Source organism: Miniopterus natalensis, chromosome 11, assembly GCF_054644295.1.
Source record: "Miniopterus natalensis isolate mMinNat1 chromosome 11, mMinNat1.hap1, whole genome shotgun sequence".
Lineage (NCBI taxonomy): Eukaryota > Metazoa > Chordata > Mammalia > Chiroptera > Miniopteridae > Miniopterus > Miniopterus natalensis.
In genome coordinates this window covers 10,010,205-10,027,703 of record NC_142091.1, presented here as the reverse complement: position 1 = coordinate 10,027,703, position 17,499 = coordinate 10,010,205, and the positions used below count along the sequence as shown (strand labels likewise).

General features: G+C 42.4%; 2 protein-coding genes across 3 annotated transcripts; one reads left to right on the top strand and one right to left on the bottom strand.

Annotated features, from left to right (window-relative positions):
* Window positions 1-229: 229 nt before the first annotated feature.
* C11H11orf71 (chromosome 11 C11orf71 homolog) lies at window positions 230-962 on the bottom strand. Its single transcript, XM_087821527.1, has one exon. It carries the CDS (start codon window positions 862-864, stop codon window positions 460-462), a length of 405 nt encoding a protein of 134 aa, XP_087677653.1. The 5' UTR covers window positions 865-962; the 3' UTR covers window positions 230-459.
* Window positions 963-1,166: 204 nt separating this feature from the next.
* On the top strand, window positions 1,167-16,762 carry RBM7 (RNA binding motif protein 7). Of its 2 annotated transcripts, none has more exons than XM_016208943.2 (5): window positions 1,167-1,277; window positions 2,302-2,464; window positions 3,091-3,178; window positions 7,088-7,178; window positions 14,625-16,762. In XM_016208943.2, exons 1-5 carry the CDS (start codon window positions 1,182-1,184, stop codon window positions 14,985-14,987), a joined length of 801 nt encoding a protein of 266 aa, XP_016064429.1. In that variant the 5' UTR covers window positions 1,167-1,181; the 3' UTR covers window positions 14,988-16,762. The 2 variants fall into 2 exon arrangements, with proteins under 2 accessions (XP_016064429.1, XP_016064430.1); XM_016208944.2 differs by lacking the exon at window positions 1,167-1,277 and adding an exon at window positions 1,501-1,920.
* The last annotated feature ends 737 nt before the right edge of the window (window positions 16,763-17,499 follow it).

The window sequence follows — 17,499 nt, the reverse complement described above, 5'->3', positions numbered from 1 at the left end:
CGGGTTAGGGGGCGTGGGGGAGGGGCGTGGGGAGGGGCGGGGAGGCCCGAGGGGTAACGGGCAGCACCGCCCCTCAGCCGCGAAGGAAAGGGGGAGGGACGCGTGCGGAGAAGGGCAGGGGCGGAGGCCGCTCCCCGCAAGTCCCCAGCAGGGGGCCGGGGGCCGGAGCGGGGGCTGCGGGAGGCGGGGAATCCGGGCCCGGGCGGGCCGGCGGCGCGCGGGGCGAAGGGGCGGCGGCGGCCTCAGGGAGGGGCGGCCGGTTCGTGACCAACAATCACCTACTTTCTTCCTCAACTACTCACTTTGGCCGCTTAAAGCCGCCCGAACTCAGCCACAGTAAACCTTCCCTCCGTGCTCGGCGGTATGAGCAGGACGCCTACGTACTTTCACATGAAAATAAGAACACGTCCCTTTATAAGTAAGACCGCGTCGCACCGGAGGGTTGGAGAGAGGCCTTGTTCACAAGCTAAGCGGGGCGGGCGGGCTCGCGGGCGGCCAGGGGCGCGCGCCCGCGGCCAGCCGCCGCTGCAGGACGCTCCGCCGCAGGTCGAGCTTCGGGCCGCGCGCCGGGTACGGGGCGAATCTCCCCTGGCGGCTTCGGCTCCGCGCCCCGGGGTCCCTTCTCTTCCCGGAGCGTGCGGGGCTCCAGCCGGCCGCCCGCCGGCTCTCGGCCCGGGCGCCGGGCCTCGCCGCCTGCCGAGGAGGAGGCCCCGGGTGGGCCCCCCCGGGCCCGGCCACGAGCGCGCTGTCTCCAGAGACCACCGCCCACGCGGAGGCCGACGGGCTGAGGTCGCCGCGGGCGGGGCGGGCGGCCGCCCGGTTCCCTTGATCGCCGGCGCACAGGGACACGTCGTTTAGGGCCATCTTCAAACGCTGCCCGCTGCGTCTGCCTCGGGTCCCTCGGTCCGGGTAGGCCCTGCGCGGCCCCACGGGTCAGTCCAGCCCGCCTCGGGCACGGAGGCCGCCCGCACCGCCCGCCATACTGGCAGCCGCGGGCCTTCAGCGAGCGCTCCCCTCGCGCGCATGCGCACTCCGTCAGCGCACGTCGACGCCGGCGAGAGCGAGCGTGATTGACGTTTACGTCCGTGACGCCTGGGAGGGCGAGGACGCGGGTCTGGGGCGCGCGCAGTGGGTGCGTCGGCGACGACCCCTCGGCCTTTGGGGGAGGGGGCGCCGCTGAGATGGGGGCGGCGGCGGCGGAGGCGGATCGCACCCTCTTTGTGGGCAACCTGGAAACTAAAGTGACGGAGGAGCTGCTGTTCGAGCTGTTCCACCAGGTAGGCGGCGGGGCTGAGCCTCTTCCTTTCGTTTGGCGACCGCGCAGGGCCCGGCCCAACGGCTCTCCCCGCTTCTGCGGTGCCGGCCGGGCTGTGGGTCCGGGCACCCTGGGGTGGGCCGGGGGGGCCTGAGGCGCGGCCGGGCGCCGGGTGGTGTCGCTCTGTGAAAGAACCCTGGTTAGTTCACGCCGCGGGAGGAGCCGAGGTGGCCCGTGAGGCGTTCGCGGTGGAGATTCGGGTCCTGACGGGCCGTGGTACACGTAGGGTCTCTCCTGAGCATGTTTCTGTTTGTTTAAAGGGACCATTCATTACAGTCGACACACAACAATGTATTAGTTCCAGGTGCACGACATGGGGAGTGTTTTTCCTCTTCCTCCTTTTCTCTTCCTCCCCTCAGGACACTCTGGTCTGTCTGACAGACTGCATTTCAATTTCCTTGTCAGAATTTCTTTTCCTCTTAGTTTCTTATAAAATCGCATCGTTGAGATATTTAAGATCGAGTCATAAATACTCCGCAGAAAAGTAGCGTCGTTGTGTTTCTGTATTGAAATCTGTATCAAAATGTGTTTAAAAAGTTCCAAGTATCCTGTCGGCTCCAGTTCCGACTTCCAGCCACTGGCAGCTTTGATGGATCCGGACAAAAGTGAGTTTTTGGTCCAAGAAAACGGCGGTTGATAAACATGAATTTCCACGGAGGGGAAAGATGACGGGTGTTGGTCACCTCCGTGAGGTCATAAAGTGCCGAGAACCGTGAATCGGGCCGCGTTCCTGGCTCCTCAAGGGCTCCCTTCCCCCAAATAAATTGATCTTCAGTAGTGTGTCTGTAGACTCGTTATTCTAATCGGGATGGAAATCTGTGTGTCTGTTTCTTCCTGATTACACTTCTTTTGTTTTTAAACTTTGTAAAATTTGAGTGGTTTTTTTTTTTTAATTGCCTTATTTGCGTTGTAAACTTTCTTTAAACATTTTAAAAATCTTTATTGTTGAAAGTATTACAGGTGTGTAAACTCTTCTTTGTCTATAGGCTGGGCCAGTAATAAAAGTGAAAATTCCGAAAGATAAGGATGGTAAACCAAAGCAGTTTGCATTTGTGAATTTCAAACACGAGGTGTCTGTTCCTTACGCAATGAACCTGCTTAATGGAATCAAACTTTTTGGAAGGCCCATCAAAATTCAGTTTAGATCAGGTAACTCACTTAATGATGTTATTTGAGGAGAGCGATTATTTGCTGCTTTTGTTTGTTTTTAATTTTATTATTCAGTTTTAAAGAAACCTTTTATGGGTGAAAATACGTTAAGCTTTGTGAATAGTAAATAGTATCCCTGAAAATGGGCAACACTGACAACATGGATTTTGAAAGTTGTAATTTTGAAACCAAGTTTAAAATTTCAGTTTGGGTTAGTGAAAAGAACATACACTTTATTATTAGAAAGACTTGGGTTTTGGTTCATGCTCCAAAAGAAGCAAGAATTATTTTCTGAAAAAACTTTTCCTGGCTGTAATTTACTTTTTTAAGTTTTGAATCTTGATCATGTGAGAATGAACCTTTGCATGTATCCGGTCTTACAATTTAGTATGAGGATCAGAATATTATGGCCAGAGTGGATATTTATATATGGGCTATTACCTTATTTGGGACTGTTTGTTTTGGCTATAGCTGCTAATTTACACTTAGAATTGTCACTCTGATGAAACTGTAAAGCAGTCTCTGTTAGCCTATGTCTACCTTTTTGGAGTGATTTGGGGTGGGGGAAGCAAAATTTCCAGTTAAATTTTCTATCAAGAAGAATTTCTCAAATTATTTTATTTTAGGAAGTAGCCATGCCTCACAGGATGTTAGTGTGCCATATTCCCAGCATCATGTTGGAAACTTAAGCCCTACCTCCACATCTCCTAGCAGGTAATATTTCTTTCCTATTGTTAAATCATTTATCAGGAATTTTCTTAGGTAGTGATCTCAGGACTAATAATGAGTGTTTGGTTTTCTTTTTATTGCTCCTACCTCTCTCTTCTTCTGCTATACTGTTTCCTGTGTTGAATTATAGTTATTTATGTATCTGTTCTAAGGAGACTGTAGACTTATTCATTATATACAGTCCCCTTAAAACAGATACATCTGTAACTATATTTATGTTCATTTATAAAAACATACCCACACCCACATACATCTGTATAACAAAGTCTCAAAACATTACTTACCGTTATTACTTGCAATGTACTCAATTTTCATTTTATTTTATCTTTTAAAATTTAAATTAGTTTATGACCACTAATTGGTTACTTGCAGTTTAAAAATACATCTTAGTAAACAGGCTATTGCACTAGTTCATGGAACTGGATTCTAGATCTGCCTCTACCCATCATGTAACCTTGACTAGTCTCATTTCTCTGGTCCTTTCCTTTCATTTGTAAGGAAAAGAAGTTGAGTTAAATGATCTCTAAAACCCCTTCCAGCTCCTGAGGGTTAGAAAAGATACCATATTTGTATTTACTTAAATAATTTCATTTGCTTTGGGGAGGCTGACATTTTACCAGGGTCAGTTTTTTTTCCTGGTATATCTATAGAGCTATTTATCAATCATAATGGGCTTCATTCAAGAAAGAGTTAACCTGTCATATGTCACGTTCTTTACCAGGTTTTTGTATTTATGATCGCATTTATTCCTCACAGCAGTCTTATGGGGAGGGATTATTACTATCTCTTCCTTGTATATGAAGAAAATAAGGGTTGGAGGTTAACTTGCTCAAGTTTGAACTGCTCTTAAATTGCAGGCTGGGAGTCAAACCCAGGCAGTATGATCAAGCCCAGCCACTATCATGTGCTGCCTAGTGGAGTTTGAAGTCTAGATGAAGACAGAGGCGTATTTTGTAACTTCCTGTTTATTATAATTAGCTCTCTAAGGAGTAGAAAGTGCTTTCGAGCCCTGGCCCATGTGGCTCAGTGGTTTGAGCGTCACCCCACGCACTGAAGCGAAGGGTAGTGGGTTCGATTCCTAGTCACGGGCACATACCTGGGTTGCAGGTTCGATCCCCAGCCCTGGTCAGGGTACATGCGGGTGGTAACCAATCAATGTCTCTCTCTCACATCGATGTTTCTCTCTTTCCCTCCCTCCCTTCCACTCTGTCTAAAATCAATGGGAAAATGTCCTGGGTTGAGGATTAACAACAACAAAAGTGCTTGGAGAAAGTTGTAACAGGAGAGCCGACAGAAATGAATGAGGACCTGAAAGGGGGCAGTGCCCCTAGGTCGCAATGAATGGAAAACGGAGAGTAGGAGATGACACTGGTTAAGTAGATGGAGATGGGATGGTAGGGTCTTGCTTACAGGCTGTAGTTAGGATTTTGTGATGCTACCTTAAGAACTGTGGAAGGCACTGAAATGTTTTTTGTGGGGCAGTAATAGGAACAGGTTTGTATTTTATTCAATTTATTTATTTTAGATTTGTGTTTTAAAGAGTTGTTTGGTTGCAGTGGGAGAATGGATTGGAGGGACAGGGGTGAAAATGGAAAGATCAGTTAGGAAGCTTTGGGCAGCGGGGCAGCAGGGAAGGTGTTGGGGTGGGGTAGATGGTTTGGGTGAGGGTGGTGCCAGGAGCTGGAGAGAAGTAGATGGGTGTGAAGAGGTACTGCAAAGTGACATTGTAAGAAAGTGGTGGTGTAAAAAGGTACCCTCTCAGCATCCTTTCCTGCCCTCAAATTGTATCATACTTCTCAGTACCCTTGGAATTGGAAGTGTCTCCACACACTTTTACAGAACCTTCAAAGGTACTTTACGTGCAGAAAAAAGCTTTGTCCTCAGAATTTCGTGGGGGAAAAATATGTAAGTAAATACTTTATTTTAATCAAAGGCTTGAGCGTATATAATTTTTTATTTTTTACCCTTGCCCGAGGATATTTTTTCCATTGCTTTTCAGAGAGTGTGGAAGGGAGAGAGAGAAAGGAGGGGGAAGGAGGATGGGGGGGGAGCGAGAAACGTTGATGTGAGAGACAACATCACCTGGCTGCCTCTTGCATGTGCCCTCATGGCTGGGGATTGAGCCTGCACCCGAGGTAGGTGCCCTTCACTGGAATCGGACCCAGGACCCTTCAGTCCATGGACCAGTGAGTGCTCTAACCACTGAGCCAAACTGGCTGGGCAAGCGTATGTAATTTTTATACTCTTTTACCAGTAAAATTAATACGTTTCACCCTTTTACCATACAGATATATAACTGATTTAAGAAAACTATAAAAGATCTAAACTGTAAGACGATCAGTTGGTGATTTGATTCCAAAGGCATGTTTTAAAATACAATTAATTTACAGTGTTTTGTTTTTCTTAATCCTCACCTGAGGATATATTTTTCCCTTGCTTTTCAGAGAGAGTGGGGGGGCAGGAAAACATGGATGTGAGAGAGACATCGATTGGTTGCCTCCACACGCGCCCTGACCAGGGCTGGGATCAATCCTGCAATCCAGGTACATGCCCTTGGCCGGAACTGAACCTGGGACCCGTCAGTCCTCGGTGGACACTAACCACTGGGCAAGACTGGTTAGGGCTCTAATGTTTTCTAAGTGAGTTTAGCTGTAGAGCAAGTTCTCTCTTCGGGAAGTGAGGAATAAAGTCCTTAAAATTCTGTTTATGTTACTGAACTCTTAACTTCTTACTCCTCAAAACCTGTTGCCTTCGCCTGTCTTGGTATATGCCTGCTTAATTGCTCAAACTAAGTATCTGGATTTCTTTTAAAAATTTCTTCTGTTTCCCTCATCTGCCATATCTAATCGATCAAATCCTTTTCTCTTGTGTTTTCATTTAAATACGTTTTTATTGATTTCAGAGAGAGGGAGAGAGAGAGAAACATCAATTATGAGAGAATTATCGATCGGCTGCCTCCTGCATGCCCCCTACCGGAGATCAAGCCGGCAGCCCCGGGTATGTGCCCTGATGGGGAATGGAACCCTGACCTTGTGGTTCATAGGTCAGTGCTCAGCCACTGAGCCACCGTGGCCGAGTAATCAAATCCTTTAGTTCTCCATCTAGCCCTTTGCACTATCCCAGGGATTGACAGTTTTCTTTTTCTGTAAAGGACCAGATAGTTAATATTTTTTTATTTTATTTTATTTTAATCCTCACCTGAGGATATTTGCTTTCAGGGAGAGTGGAAGGGGGAGAGAGAGACAGAGACAGAGACACATTGATTGGTGGTCTCCTGCACATGCCCTGGCTGGGGCCCAGGATCAAGCTTGCAACCGATGTATGTGCCCTTGGCCAAAATTGAACCCAGGACTCTTCAGTCCTTGGGCTGACACACTAACCACTGAGCCAAACTGGCTAGGGCCCAGATACAGTATTTTAGACTGCAGGTCATACAGTTTCTTGCTCTGCCATTGAGCGCTACATAGATAATACAAAAACAAAAGAGCATGGTAATGTTCCAATAAAACTTTCTTTACAAAAAATGATTTGGCCCATAGGCTATATGCTCAACCTGTGCTACTTCTTCCCTCAGCTGGAATATTTTTCTTCCAGGTAACCTTGTTGTTCAGCTCTTAACTTCAAATGTCTGTTTAGAAAGACTATCCCTGACCAGCCAAGCAAAAATAGAACCCCCGTCTCTCTCTCCTCTACTTGCTCTTTCATCATTCAGTATACCACTCATAACGATGTGAAGTTGTCTTATTGTCGGAACCTTTACCCCAGCTCCATCAGAGCAGATAACCTTGTCTTGTTGATTATTACCTTTGAGAGCTGTTTCTGATCATGATTGGTAAGTAGTAAATTCTTGTTGAATGAATGATTATATATGTTGGTTTTTGTATTTTTTTGCAGATATGAAAGGACTGTGGATAACATGACACCATCACCACAGATAATTCAGAGATCTTTCTCTTCTCCAGAAAATTTTCAGAGACAAGCAGTGGTAGGCTGATTTTTCAACTTGAGTTGCTAAAAAAACCAAACAAAATCGTACTAAAAATGTTCAGATAATTCTTTTTTTTTTTTAATGAATTTATTGGGGTGACATTGGTTAATAAAATTACAGGTTTCAGGTATACAGTTCTATAATACATTGTCTGTATATTACACTGTGTGTTCTCCACCCCAAGTCAAGTCTCCTTCCATCATCATTTATCCCCACTGTACTCTCTTCTACCCACCACAAGCCCCCTTTTCCTCTCATAATTACCATACTGTTGTCTGTGTCTGTTTTTTGTGCGAGTGTGTGTTTCTTCTTAATCCCTTTATCTTTTTCACCCAGCCCCACAACCCCCCTCTCCTCTGATAGTCTGCTCTCTGTCTCTGTGAGTCTGTTTCTCTTTTGTTAGTTTACTTTGTTCATTAGATTCCACATATAAGTGAAGTGATATGGTACTTGTCTTTCTCTGACTGGCTTATTTCACTTACTGTAATACTCCCCAGGTCTATCTGTGCCGTCTCAAAGGGTAATATTTCCTTCTTTTTTACGGTCAGGTAGTATTCCATTGTGTAAAGGTACCACAGATTTTTTTTTTTCTTCGCTCATCTACTGGTGGGCACTTGGGCTGCTTCCAAATGTTGGTTTTTACAAAAAATGCTGCAGTGAACATAGGGGTGCATATATTCTTTTGAATTAGTGGTTTGGGTTTCTTCGGATATATTCCCAGAAGTGAAATCTGTGGGTAAAGAGTTTTCCATTTTTAATTTTTTGAGGTAACTCCATATTGTTTTCCACAGTGGCTGCAGCAGCCTGAATTCCCACCAGCAGAGTACGAGGGCTCCCTTTTCTCCACATCTTTGCCAGCACTTGTTGTTTGTGGATTTATTGATGGTAGCCGTTGTCACAGGTGTGAGGGTTTTTTTTTTTAAAAAAACATCTTTATTGATTTCAGAGAGAGGAAAGGAGGGGTGGAGAGAGAGATAGAAACATCAATGATGAGAGAGTCATTGATCAGCTGCCTAGCTTGCAACCTGGGCATGTGCCCTGACTGGGAATCAAACCCCAATCTCCTGAATCCTAGGTTGATGCTCAACCACGGTGCCATGCCTGGCCAGACTGGTGTGAGGTTTTGATTGCTGCTTTAATTTCATTAGTTGTAATCTCTCTGCTCAGATTTTCTGATTCTTCTGGATTCGGTTTTGGAAGATTATATACTTCTAGCAATTTATTTGTTTCATCCTGCTTGTTCGTAATATTTTTTCTTACAATTCTTTGTGTTTTAAGTTGTTGTTACTTGTCCTCTTTCGTTTCTGATTTTATTTATTTGGGTTCTCTCTCTTTTTTTCTTGATGAGTCTAATTAAAGGTTTGTCAGTCTTGTTTATCTTTTCAAAGAATGAGCTCTTGGTTTCATTGATCATTTGTATTTTTTTTTTTTATATACTCTTCATTTCTGCCTTGATCTTTATTATTATTTTTTCCTTCTACTCACTTTGGGCTTTGTTTGTTCTTTTCCTATTTCTTTAAGTGTAGAAATAGATTGTTTATTTGAGATTTTTCTTGTTTCTTCAGGTAGGCCTGTAATACTATGAATTTCCCTCTCAAGACTGCTTTTGTTGTGTCCCATAGATTTGGAGTGGTTGTGTTCTCATTTTCATTTTTTTCAAGATATCTTATTTCTTCCTTGATCTCATTGTTAACCCATTCATTGTTTAGTAACATCATTTAGCCTTCCGTGTCTTTGTGAATTTTTCAGGGTTTTTTGGGGTTTTTTTTGTAGTTGATTTCTAGTTTAATACCATTGTGGTCAGAGAAGATGCTTGATAGGATTTCTTAAATTTATTGAGACTTGTTTTGTGTCCTAACATGTGGTCTATCCTAGAAAGTGTTCTGTTTGCACTTGAAAAGAATGTATATTGTGCTGCTTTGTGTTAAAATGCTTTGAAGATGTCAATGAAATCCATCTGATCTATTGTGTCATTTGAGGCTGCTGTTTCCTTGTGGATTTTCTGTCTGGAAGATCTATCGATGTCACTGGGGTGTTAAAATCCCTACTATGACTGCTGTGTTACTGTCAGTTTCTTCCTTTATGTCCATCAATATTTTCTTTAGGTCCTCCTATCTTGGCTGCATAAATATTTATAAGGGTTATATCCTCTTTGCTCTTTTTATCCTTATGTAGTGTCCTTCTTTGTCTCTTAATATAGCCTTTGTTTTAAAGTCTGTTTTGTCAGATATAACTTTTTACCCCAGCTATTTTTTCCTTTTCATTTATATGAAATATCTTCTCTATCCCTTTTTAGTATGTGTACCTTTCATTCTGAGGTGTGTCTCTTGTAGACAATATATATGGATCTTGTTTTCTTGTCCTTAGGACTACCCTATGTCTTTTGATTGACGCATTTAAGCCATTTACATTTAAAGTGATTATTGATTGGTTTGTATTTATTTCCATTTTATTATTTTAACTATATTCCTCTTTTTTTTCTTCTCTTTTTTTCTCTTTTTATTGAATTTATTGGGGGTGACACTGATTAACAAAATTATAGAGGCACAACCTTCTTCTTAAAGAATACTCTTTAACAATTCTTACAATACTGGCTTGGTGGTAACAAACTCCTTTAGCGTTTTCTTGTCTGGGAACTTTTTTATTCTTCAATTTTAAACGATAACCTTGCTGGATAAAGTAGCCTTGGTTGTAGGTCTTTGTTTTTCATCATTTTGTACATTTCATGCCAGTCCCTCTGGCCTGAAATATTTTTTGCTAAGAAATCAGCTGACATTCTTAGGCAGGGAGCTCCCTTGTAGGTAACTAATTGCTTTTCTCTTGCTGCTTTTAAGATTCTCTCTTTGTCTTTAACCTTTGCCATTTTAATTATGCTGTGTCTTGGTGTGGACTCTTTGGGTTCATCGTGTTTGGGACTCTCTGCACTTCCCGGACTTGTGGTGTCTTTTTCCATCAGGTTAGGAACATTTCCAGCCATTATTGCTTCACGTGGATTCTCAATCCTTTGCTCACTCTCTTGTCTTTCTGTTACCCGTATGATGCAGATGTCATTATGCTTCATGTTGTCCAGAAGGTTCATTAACTGTATTTTAAAAAAAATTTTTTCTTTCTTGCTGATCTGGGTGTTTTTTCCTACCTTGTATTCTAAATCATTGATTTGATCTGCTGCTTTATCCAACCTACTGTTTATTTCTTCTAGTGTTTTCTCCATTTCGGATATTGTATTCTTTATTTCTGGCTGGTTCTTTTTATGTTTTTTATGTCATTTTTTATGCTTGATATCTGTTTTTAAAAAAACTTTTAAAATGAATTTATTGGGTACATTGGTCAACAAAATTATATAGGTTTCAAATGTACATTTCTAGTTTATTGTTAATCCTCACTTGAGGATATTTTTTTCCACTGATTTTTTTAAAGTGTAAGGGAGGAGGGTGTAGAGAGAGAGAGAAACATCGATGTGAAAGACAAATTGATTGGTTGCCTCTAGCACATGCCCCAACCAGGGCCAAGAATTGAACCTGTGACCCTTCATTGCATGGGCCAGTGCTCTAACCACTGAGCAACACTGACTAAGGCCAATTCTACAAATTTGGAAAGATTTTATTTGAGCCAGACTGACCACAGTGACTGGGAAGGAAGATGTCAAATGTTTCCTGATGTCTCTTCGTTGACATTCTCACTAATTTCCTTGAGCATCTTTATAATCATTATTTTGAACTCTGTATCCAGTAAATTGCTTGCCTTCATTTCATTTAGCTCTTTTTCTGGAGATTTGTCCTGTTATTTCATTTGGGGCATTTTCCTTTGTCTCCCCCTTTTCACTGTCTCTTGTTGTTTGTTTCTATGTCTTAGGTAGATCTTCGATGAATTTCAGTCTTGATAGCAGAGCCTTATATAATAATAAGTGTCCTGTGGGACCCAGAGGTACAGTGTCCTTGATCATTTGAGCTGGGTGCTCCAGGAATTACCTTTATGTGGGTTATGTGGGCTTTCCTGTTGTAATTGAGCCTTCATTTTAATTGGCCAGTTCGTGCATGGGGTTGATCCTCAGTATGGCTGGCTATGAACCTCAGTGTATGAGCTCCTGTGAAGGTGGTGACCACACAGTGTGGAATTTGCTTCAGCAGGATCTGGTGCCTGCGGAGATCTCCCTTTGGATATGCTCCTTGTGAATGTAATTGGATCCTGCTATGATACTGCCTGTAGTTGGCCACTGGGTGTGTTGGTTCTGGGGCCTTCTGGGGACTCTGGTGCAGGCCAATATTCGATGCTGCCTGCCACTGGTCCTGGGCAACCTGTTTGGAGCTACAAAGTGCTCCACATTTTGTGGCTCCCTTTACTGGGCCTGGGTGTGTGCAGAAGGACTAAACTGTACACCAAGGCTGGCTTTTACTAGCACTGGGCCTGGGGGTAGGTCAGCAAAAGTCCCAAGGCACCCCAACATTTACCTTTGCCTTCCTTCGCCTATTGGCTGCCTGTTAGGCTCAGTCGCTGAAAGAGCCCCTTTGGTACTTGAGTTGCATCAGTTTGGTTCTCAGTGAGTCACCAGGTAGGGATGAGTGGTGTTCACCAGAGTGGTGATATAAGTTCAGACTCAGTGCCAATGCTGGGTCTGAGGCCACTTAGCAAATGTCCCAGTTATGCCACAACTAGCTGCCACCCGCTGGGTGTTCTCATACCTTTGTGATGTGGTGGGTTTTCAGGGAGTCATCAGGGTTAGGCCAGCAGAGTCTATCAGGCCTAAGCAGACCAAGGTTTGGCCCTGTGAAGGTGGGCTCTGCACTGCTCAGGTGTGTGAGGGTAAAATGGCCCCCATCCTAGAGCCACACAACTCAGTCCCAAATTTTACCTGGAGCTTGATCTTAGCAGGGTGAAATTTGGAAGGATGAGGCTAGTGGATCTCCCATGAGAGGGAGGTGCTGGCCAGGCTTGGAGGAAGATGGAGGGTGTGACCCCTGTCCCAAAGCCACACAACTCAGTGTGTCCTGAATTCTGCCCAGATATTATCAGGGCAGAGCCACTGGGAGCCCAGAGAGTGGGACTGGTAAACCTCCTGTGAGGAAGAGGTGCCAGTCAGGTTCATGGGGAAGTGGGGGAGAGTGGCCATCCCTTCAAAGCCACACAACTCAGTCACTGATACCCCTGAGTGTACCCAGACCTCTACAGTTCAGCCTGGGCAGCTGACTCCTGAGCAGGGTGCAAGCTCTGTAGGGTGGGGCTATCAGTCCCCCAGGCTGATGCCATGTGGAGAAGAGTGCTGTGCCCAAGAAAGATGGCATCTGCAGTATAGGAGAATGACTCAGCATAGGTATGGTGGCAGCTGTCCCTTCATCGCTCTCCTGAGTCACAAGTCCCAGTTGTTGCTCACACAACTCCAGTCTGCTTCCCCCTCCCTCTGCTGGAGCCCAGGGTGAGTGACCATGAATGACATTTCATGTTCTGGTCCTTTAAGAGGGCACCTGGCCCACCAGTGTGGCTCAGAGATTGAGTATCGATCTATGATTCAGGAGATCGCAGTTTGATTTCTGGTCAGGGCACATGCCCGGTTTCAGGCTTGATCCCCAGCAGGGGTTTTGCTGGAGGCAGCTGATCAATGACTCATCATTGGTGTTTCTATCTCCCTCTCTCTCTCCCCCCCTCCCCTCCTCTCTCAGAAATCAATAAAGATATATTTAAAAAAAAACAAAGGGCATCTATTTCTCTAGTAGACTCCTCTCTCTCCCTGGCAGACAGAACCCTTACTGATTTTCACAGCCAGGTGTTATGTGGGTACCTCTTCCTGGCTCTGGTGCTCTGGCTGGGGTGCTTGGCTTGGGGTTTAGACCCCACACACCTAAGGGGGAACCTGTGTAGCCGAGGTATCCATCCAGAATCTCAGCCACCACCCATGAGAGTGGGGCCAGCCCTATTCACATCTCCACCCTTCCTACCAGTCTCAATTTGGCTTCTTCTGTAAGTCCTTGGATGTAAGACTTTTCTTAAGCTAGTCTTCAGTTGGATGATTGTCCTGTGATTTAGTTGTAATTCCAGTTTTGTCCTGGAAGGAGGTGAGTGTAGCTCCACCTACTGTGCTGCCATCTTGGATCTCTGAGATAATTTTTAAGTTCACTTTTAAATTTTAGTTAGACTAGTATGATATTTGTAGATTGATCACACATTTTAGTTTTCACTGGCCTAAAATATATATTTAAAGATTGAAGACAGAACTGCATTTCACATTTTAGTTTTTTTCCAACAAGTGGGGTGTGTGTGTTTCAAATATTGGAAATTCATTCACTGTTCTTGCAACCCCATGTTCAGTGACTTTTATTTTTTATCATATACTCTTTTTAATCCTTAATATTAATACTTTAATATACTGGAGTCTTCTAAACTAGTTTCCTCTTGAACGTTCCATTTTTTCTGTAATAATATCACCATGAGGCTGTTTTATCTTTGTTTCCTCTCAGTTCCTAAGTCCTTCATTTTTGTTTTCTTTTTCTTACATTCATTTCCTTTTATTTTCTTTGCCCCAGTGACGATCTTGGCTTGCAGTCTCTAGCCTTTTGAATTTCTCAGGTCTACAAAATAAAATAATGAAAAAAGTAGAATTGAGAGACCAATATAAAAGAATATCAACTTTTATGTACACATTATTTATTTGTCTCATTTTGCTGTAGGGCGTTAAAGAAAATGATCATTGGCTAATACTTATTTGCAAATAGAATTTTGGAACCACTCATCTAGTCTGTCAGCACTTTTCTCCATTTTATCCTCACTAGTGCATCTCACACATCATTTCAAATTTAACATTATAGCTGTTTTGCTTATCTTCCTGGCAATTTGACTTTTCAGCATTTGCCAGATGAAGTCAGAATTCTCTAGCCTGCTTATTAGGCACCCCCATGGTATAATTCAAATAAATCTTTCTGACCTTACTGTCCATTCACCATTTGTGAGATCGATACCTGTTTCAGCCAGCATTTACTTGCTATTCTATGAACTCACTCAGTGTTTTCCTGTTCTTTTTTGTTTGTGCAATTTTCTTTCCTTGGCCTACTTCCCTCAAAATATTTTCCTTAAAATAGTGCCTTCGTACTTTTAATACCCAGATCATATCCCACCTTCATGAAGCCTTTCCTAATGATACTGAGCTCATGGCTCTTATAATTTCATCACATAGTGATTCATATTATAGTTATTTTATATGACTTCTTGCCTTCTAAATTGTATTCTTGAGGGCAAGGAGTACTAATTATGTGCAAATAGTTTGTAGCTGTACAGTGGAATGAATGAAGCTATTGTATTGTACTACTTTTAGTTATGTTTAACTTAAGATCCATCTAGGCAAGAGTGATTTTGCTTTTCTGTCATTATTGGTTTGGTTAACTCACCAACTAGCCATTGGCTTTGATATGTAGAAATATTTGCAGTTAACATTTCCATCTTTTTCTCTTCCTTCAGATGAACAGTGTTTTGAGACAGATGTCATATGGTGGGAAATTTGGTTCTCCACATCATGATCAATCAGGATTTTCCCCATCAGTTCAGTCACATAATCATAGTTATAATCAATCTTCAAGCTCCCAGTGGCGTCAAGATACACCGTCATCACAGCGTAAAGTGAGACAGACTTCTCATCCCTATACAGCAGACCGACACTATAGCCGCGAACAGCGTTACTCAGATCATGGGTCTGACCATCATTACAGAGGAAACAGAGATGATTTCTTCTATGAAGATAGGAATCACGATGGCTGGAGCCATGACCACGATAACAGAAGAGACAGTAGTAGAGCTGGAAAGTGGCATTCATCTCGAAACTAACAAGTGTTCAAAGGACATTGTTTTTATAGGGTCATTCTAGGCTCCTTTGATTAAGTTGATCTGGGAATGTTTTGTTAAAACTGTACAGAGCAGTTTTACAAGTTGCCACGTTTCTTTATAAAATTTTTAAAATCTATAGGTATAGTCTAATACAGAAATGAGAATTGTGGTTCTAATTTTTACATTAATAACCTTTCACCTCAGGGCTTCATGAAGAGGAAAGGGTTTTATGCAAAAGAAAGTGTCACAATTCCTAATCGTTTTTACAAATTGAGGAAGGGATGTATTATATGGATTGGTTGTATTATAAAGCAGATATTTTAATGACCTGTTATCTATTGTATTGCAAGAACCTGGTTATTAAGAAAACAACCTGCTTATTAGTGAGTCACATTTTGTGTATATAATAGAAAACACTCAAGTTGGTAGTCTAAAGTAGTATTTTGTTAATGAGAAAATGTAATTTCATTGATTCATTTTACTAACATTTGAGAAAACTTACTGGTGAAGATTGGGAATAAATCATACTGTTTAACTACTTAGAGAACGTGAGTGTAAATTCTGTGACATGTGCTTTGAGTTTTACCCTAGTTGGACATCAAGTGTAAATATACAAAATCTACATTTGCTATTTCATTCTAAAATGTTAGAATTTTCTCATTAAATCATGTTTGACTGAATAACTGGTCACTCAGGAAGTTAATATCTCTAAATGTATATTTTTTATATTAAAAATAGTGTTAGTGTAAGTCCCCCCCTTTTCAGGAAGAACAAAAATGCAAATGCACAGATATAATAGTAAAATGGTTTACTGAAAGTATACTTGCCTGGGGAAGGTTCACAAGCCTTTAAGTGCTGCCTCTATTACTCAAACTTTAAAAATACTCAATTTTCAGAGTGCCCAGGGCATGTGTGCAAGGACACATTTTATTATGGGATTGTCTTTTTGTTTAAAAATTTGGAGAGTTAAGTCTTAAACATTTTCCGATTTAAAAATTTTTAAATCTTGTTTAATAAAACTTTTTATGTATCGAGATGTTTTCCTTTCATTGTAGAACTTGTTTATATAAATTCATTCCTCGATATATTTAGAATCTTTTTAATAACTACAGCATTTGTACTATGTTACTTTTTAATATATTGAAAACATAAAAAGGAGTGTGTCTTATTTTTTTTAAATATTTTTATTAATTTTCAGAGAGAGAGGAAGGGAGAGGGGGAGAGAGAAACATCAATGTGAGAATGGAATATCGATTGGCTGCTTCCTGCATGCCCCTGCCAGGGAACGAGCCCACAACCTGGGTGTGTGTCCTGACCAGGAGTTGAACCGGCAACCTTTCAGTGGACAGGAGGACACCCAACCGACTGAGCCACACCAGACAGGGCTCTTAGTTTTTTTTATGTCACTATGGAGACTTTTACACAGAAAGTTAGCAACATACTTTTATTCAGTGATTGCCTGAATAAAAGTTATATGAGTGTTAAGTTACATGAGTTCTTTAGAGCACCTTAGGAAATACACGTTTTGTATATATTGAACTTAATATTTTAGGGTCAGATTTTCAGTGACACATGTATTATTGTTCAATCACTATAATCTCCCTGGTCTCTAGGAATTTAAGTACATTTATGTTTTCTGTTTCTAAATGCATGCCCTTTTCTGTCTAGATAAAGAGCTACTCAACTATTCAGCATAGAGAGCATTAAGATCAAAAGTTTGTTTTCTCAAGCAGTTTAATAGAAGAATTTGTTTCCAATAAACCTGTTATTTTCAAGTGTCTTATGAAAATTTATTCAGTAGCATTTGTAGATATTAACAAAGGTTAATACTGCTTGACTGCCACTTATATGTGGGTCAGGTCCTTTCATATTAATTCACAGGTGATCCTGGTTTAGAAGAATCTTTTTCTTTCCTGTGGCTTTGGGGCACACCTTGTGAGGTTCACTTTAATCTCACCTAGTTGGAAGTAACCAAACTAAATGTACTGTGTAAAGGGATAGAACAAGACATCCCTAAAGAGTTGAATATAGTTGGTGGGGAAATTGACCTAGGTCTTGAGAGCTACAGGAGTAAAGAGGAGGAGATTGTAGGAGAGCAGATTCTCCGGAGTGTGTTCCATGACATACTCTCACGTCGTGTTCTGCAAAATAAGCGCTCTGTAATCAAATGTTTGGCAAATGTGCAAATACTGTGACTTTCTCATAGAGAATGATAGGGAACAGCACCACGAAGCTGCTGACCAGTACTACAGTAAAGAAATCTGTTTATATTTAACCTCGTCTTTTCCACAGTTACGTGACCATCATTTTACTCTGCCCCTCTCCATCCAATCAGCCGTAAACATTTTCTATTTCTGATTGTGTTGTGCAGGCCCATGTTCCCTTTATCAGCTGCCACCATTGTAGGGTGGGTGATCCTTGCAACAGGATTACTCCCAGCAGCACCCTAATGTTTAATACCAGTTTATATATTCCACGATACCCTGTATTTCTCTGCATGTAGCCTTTATAC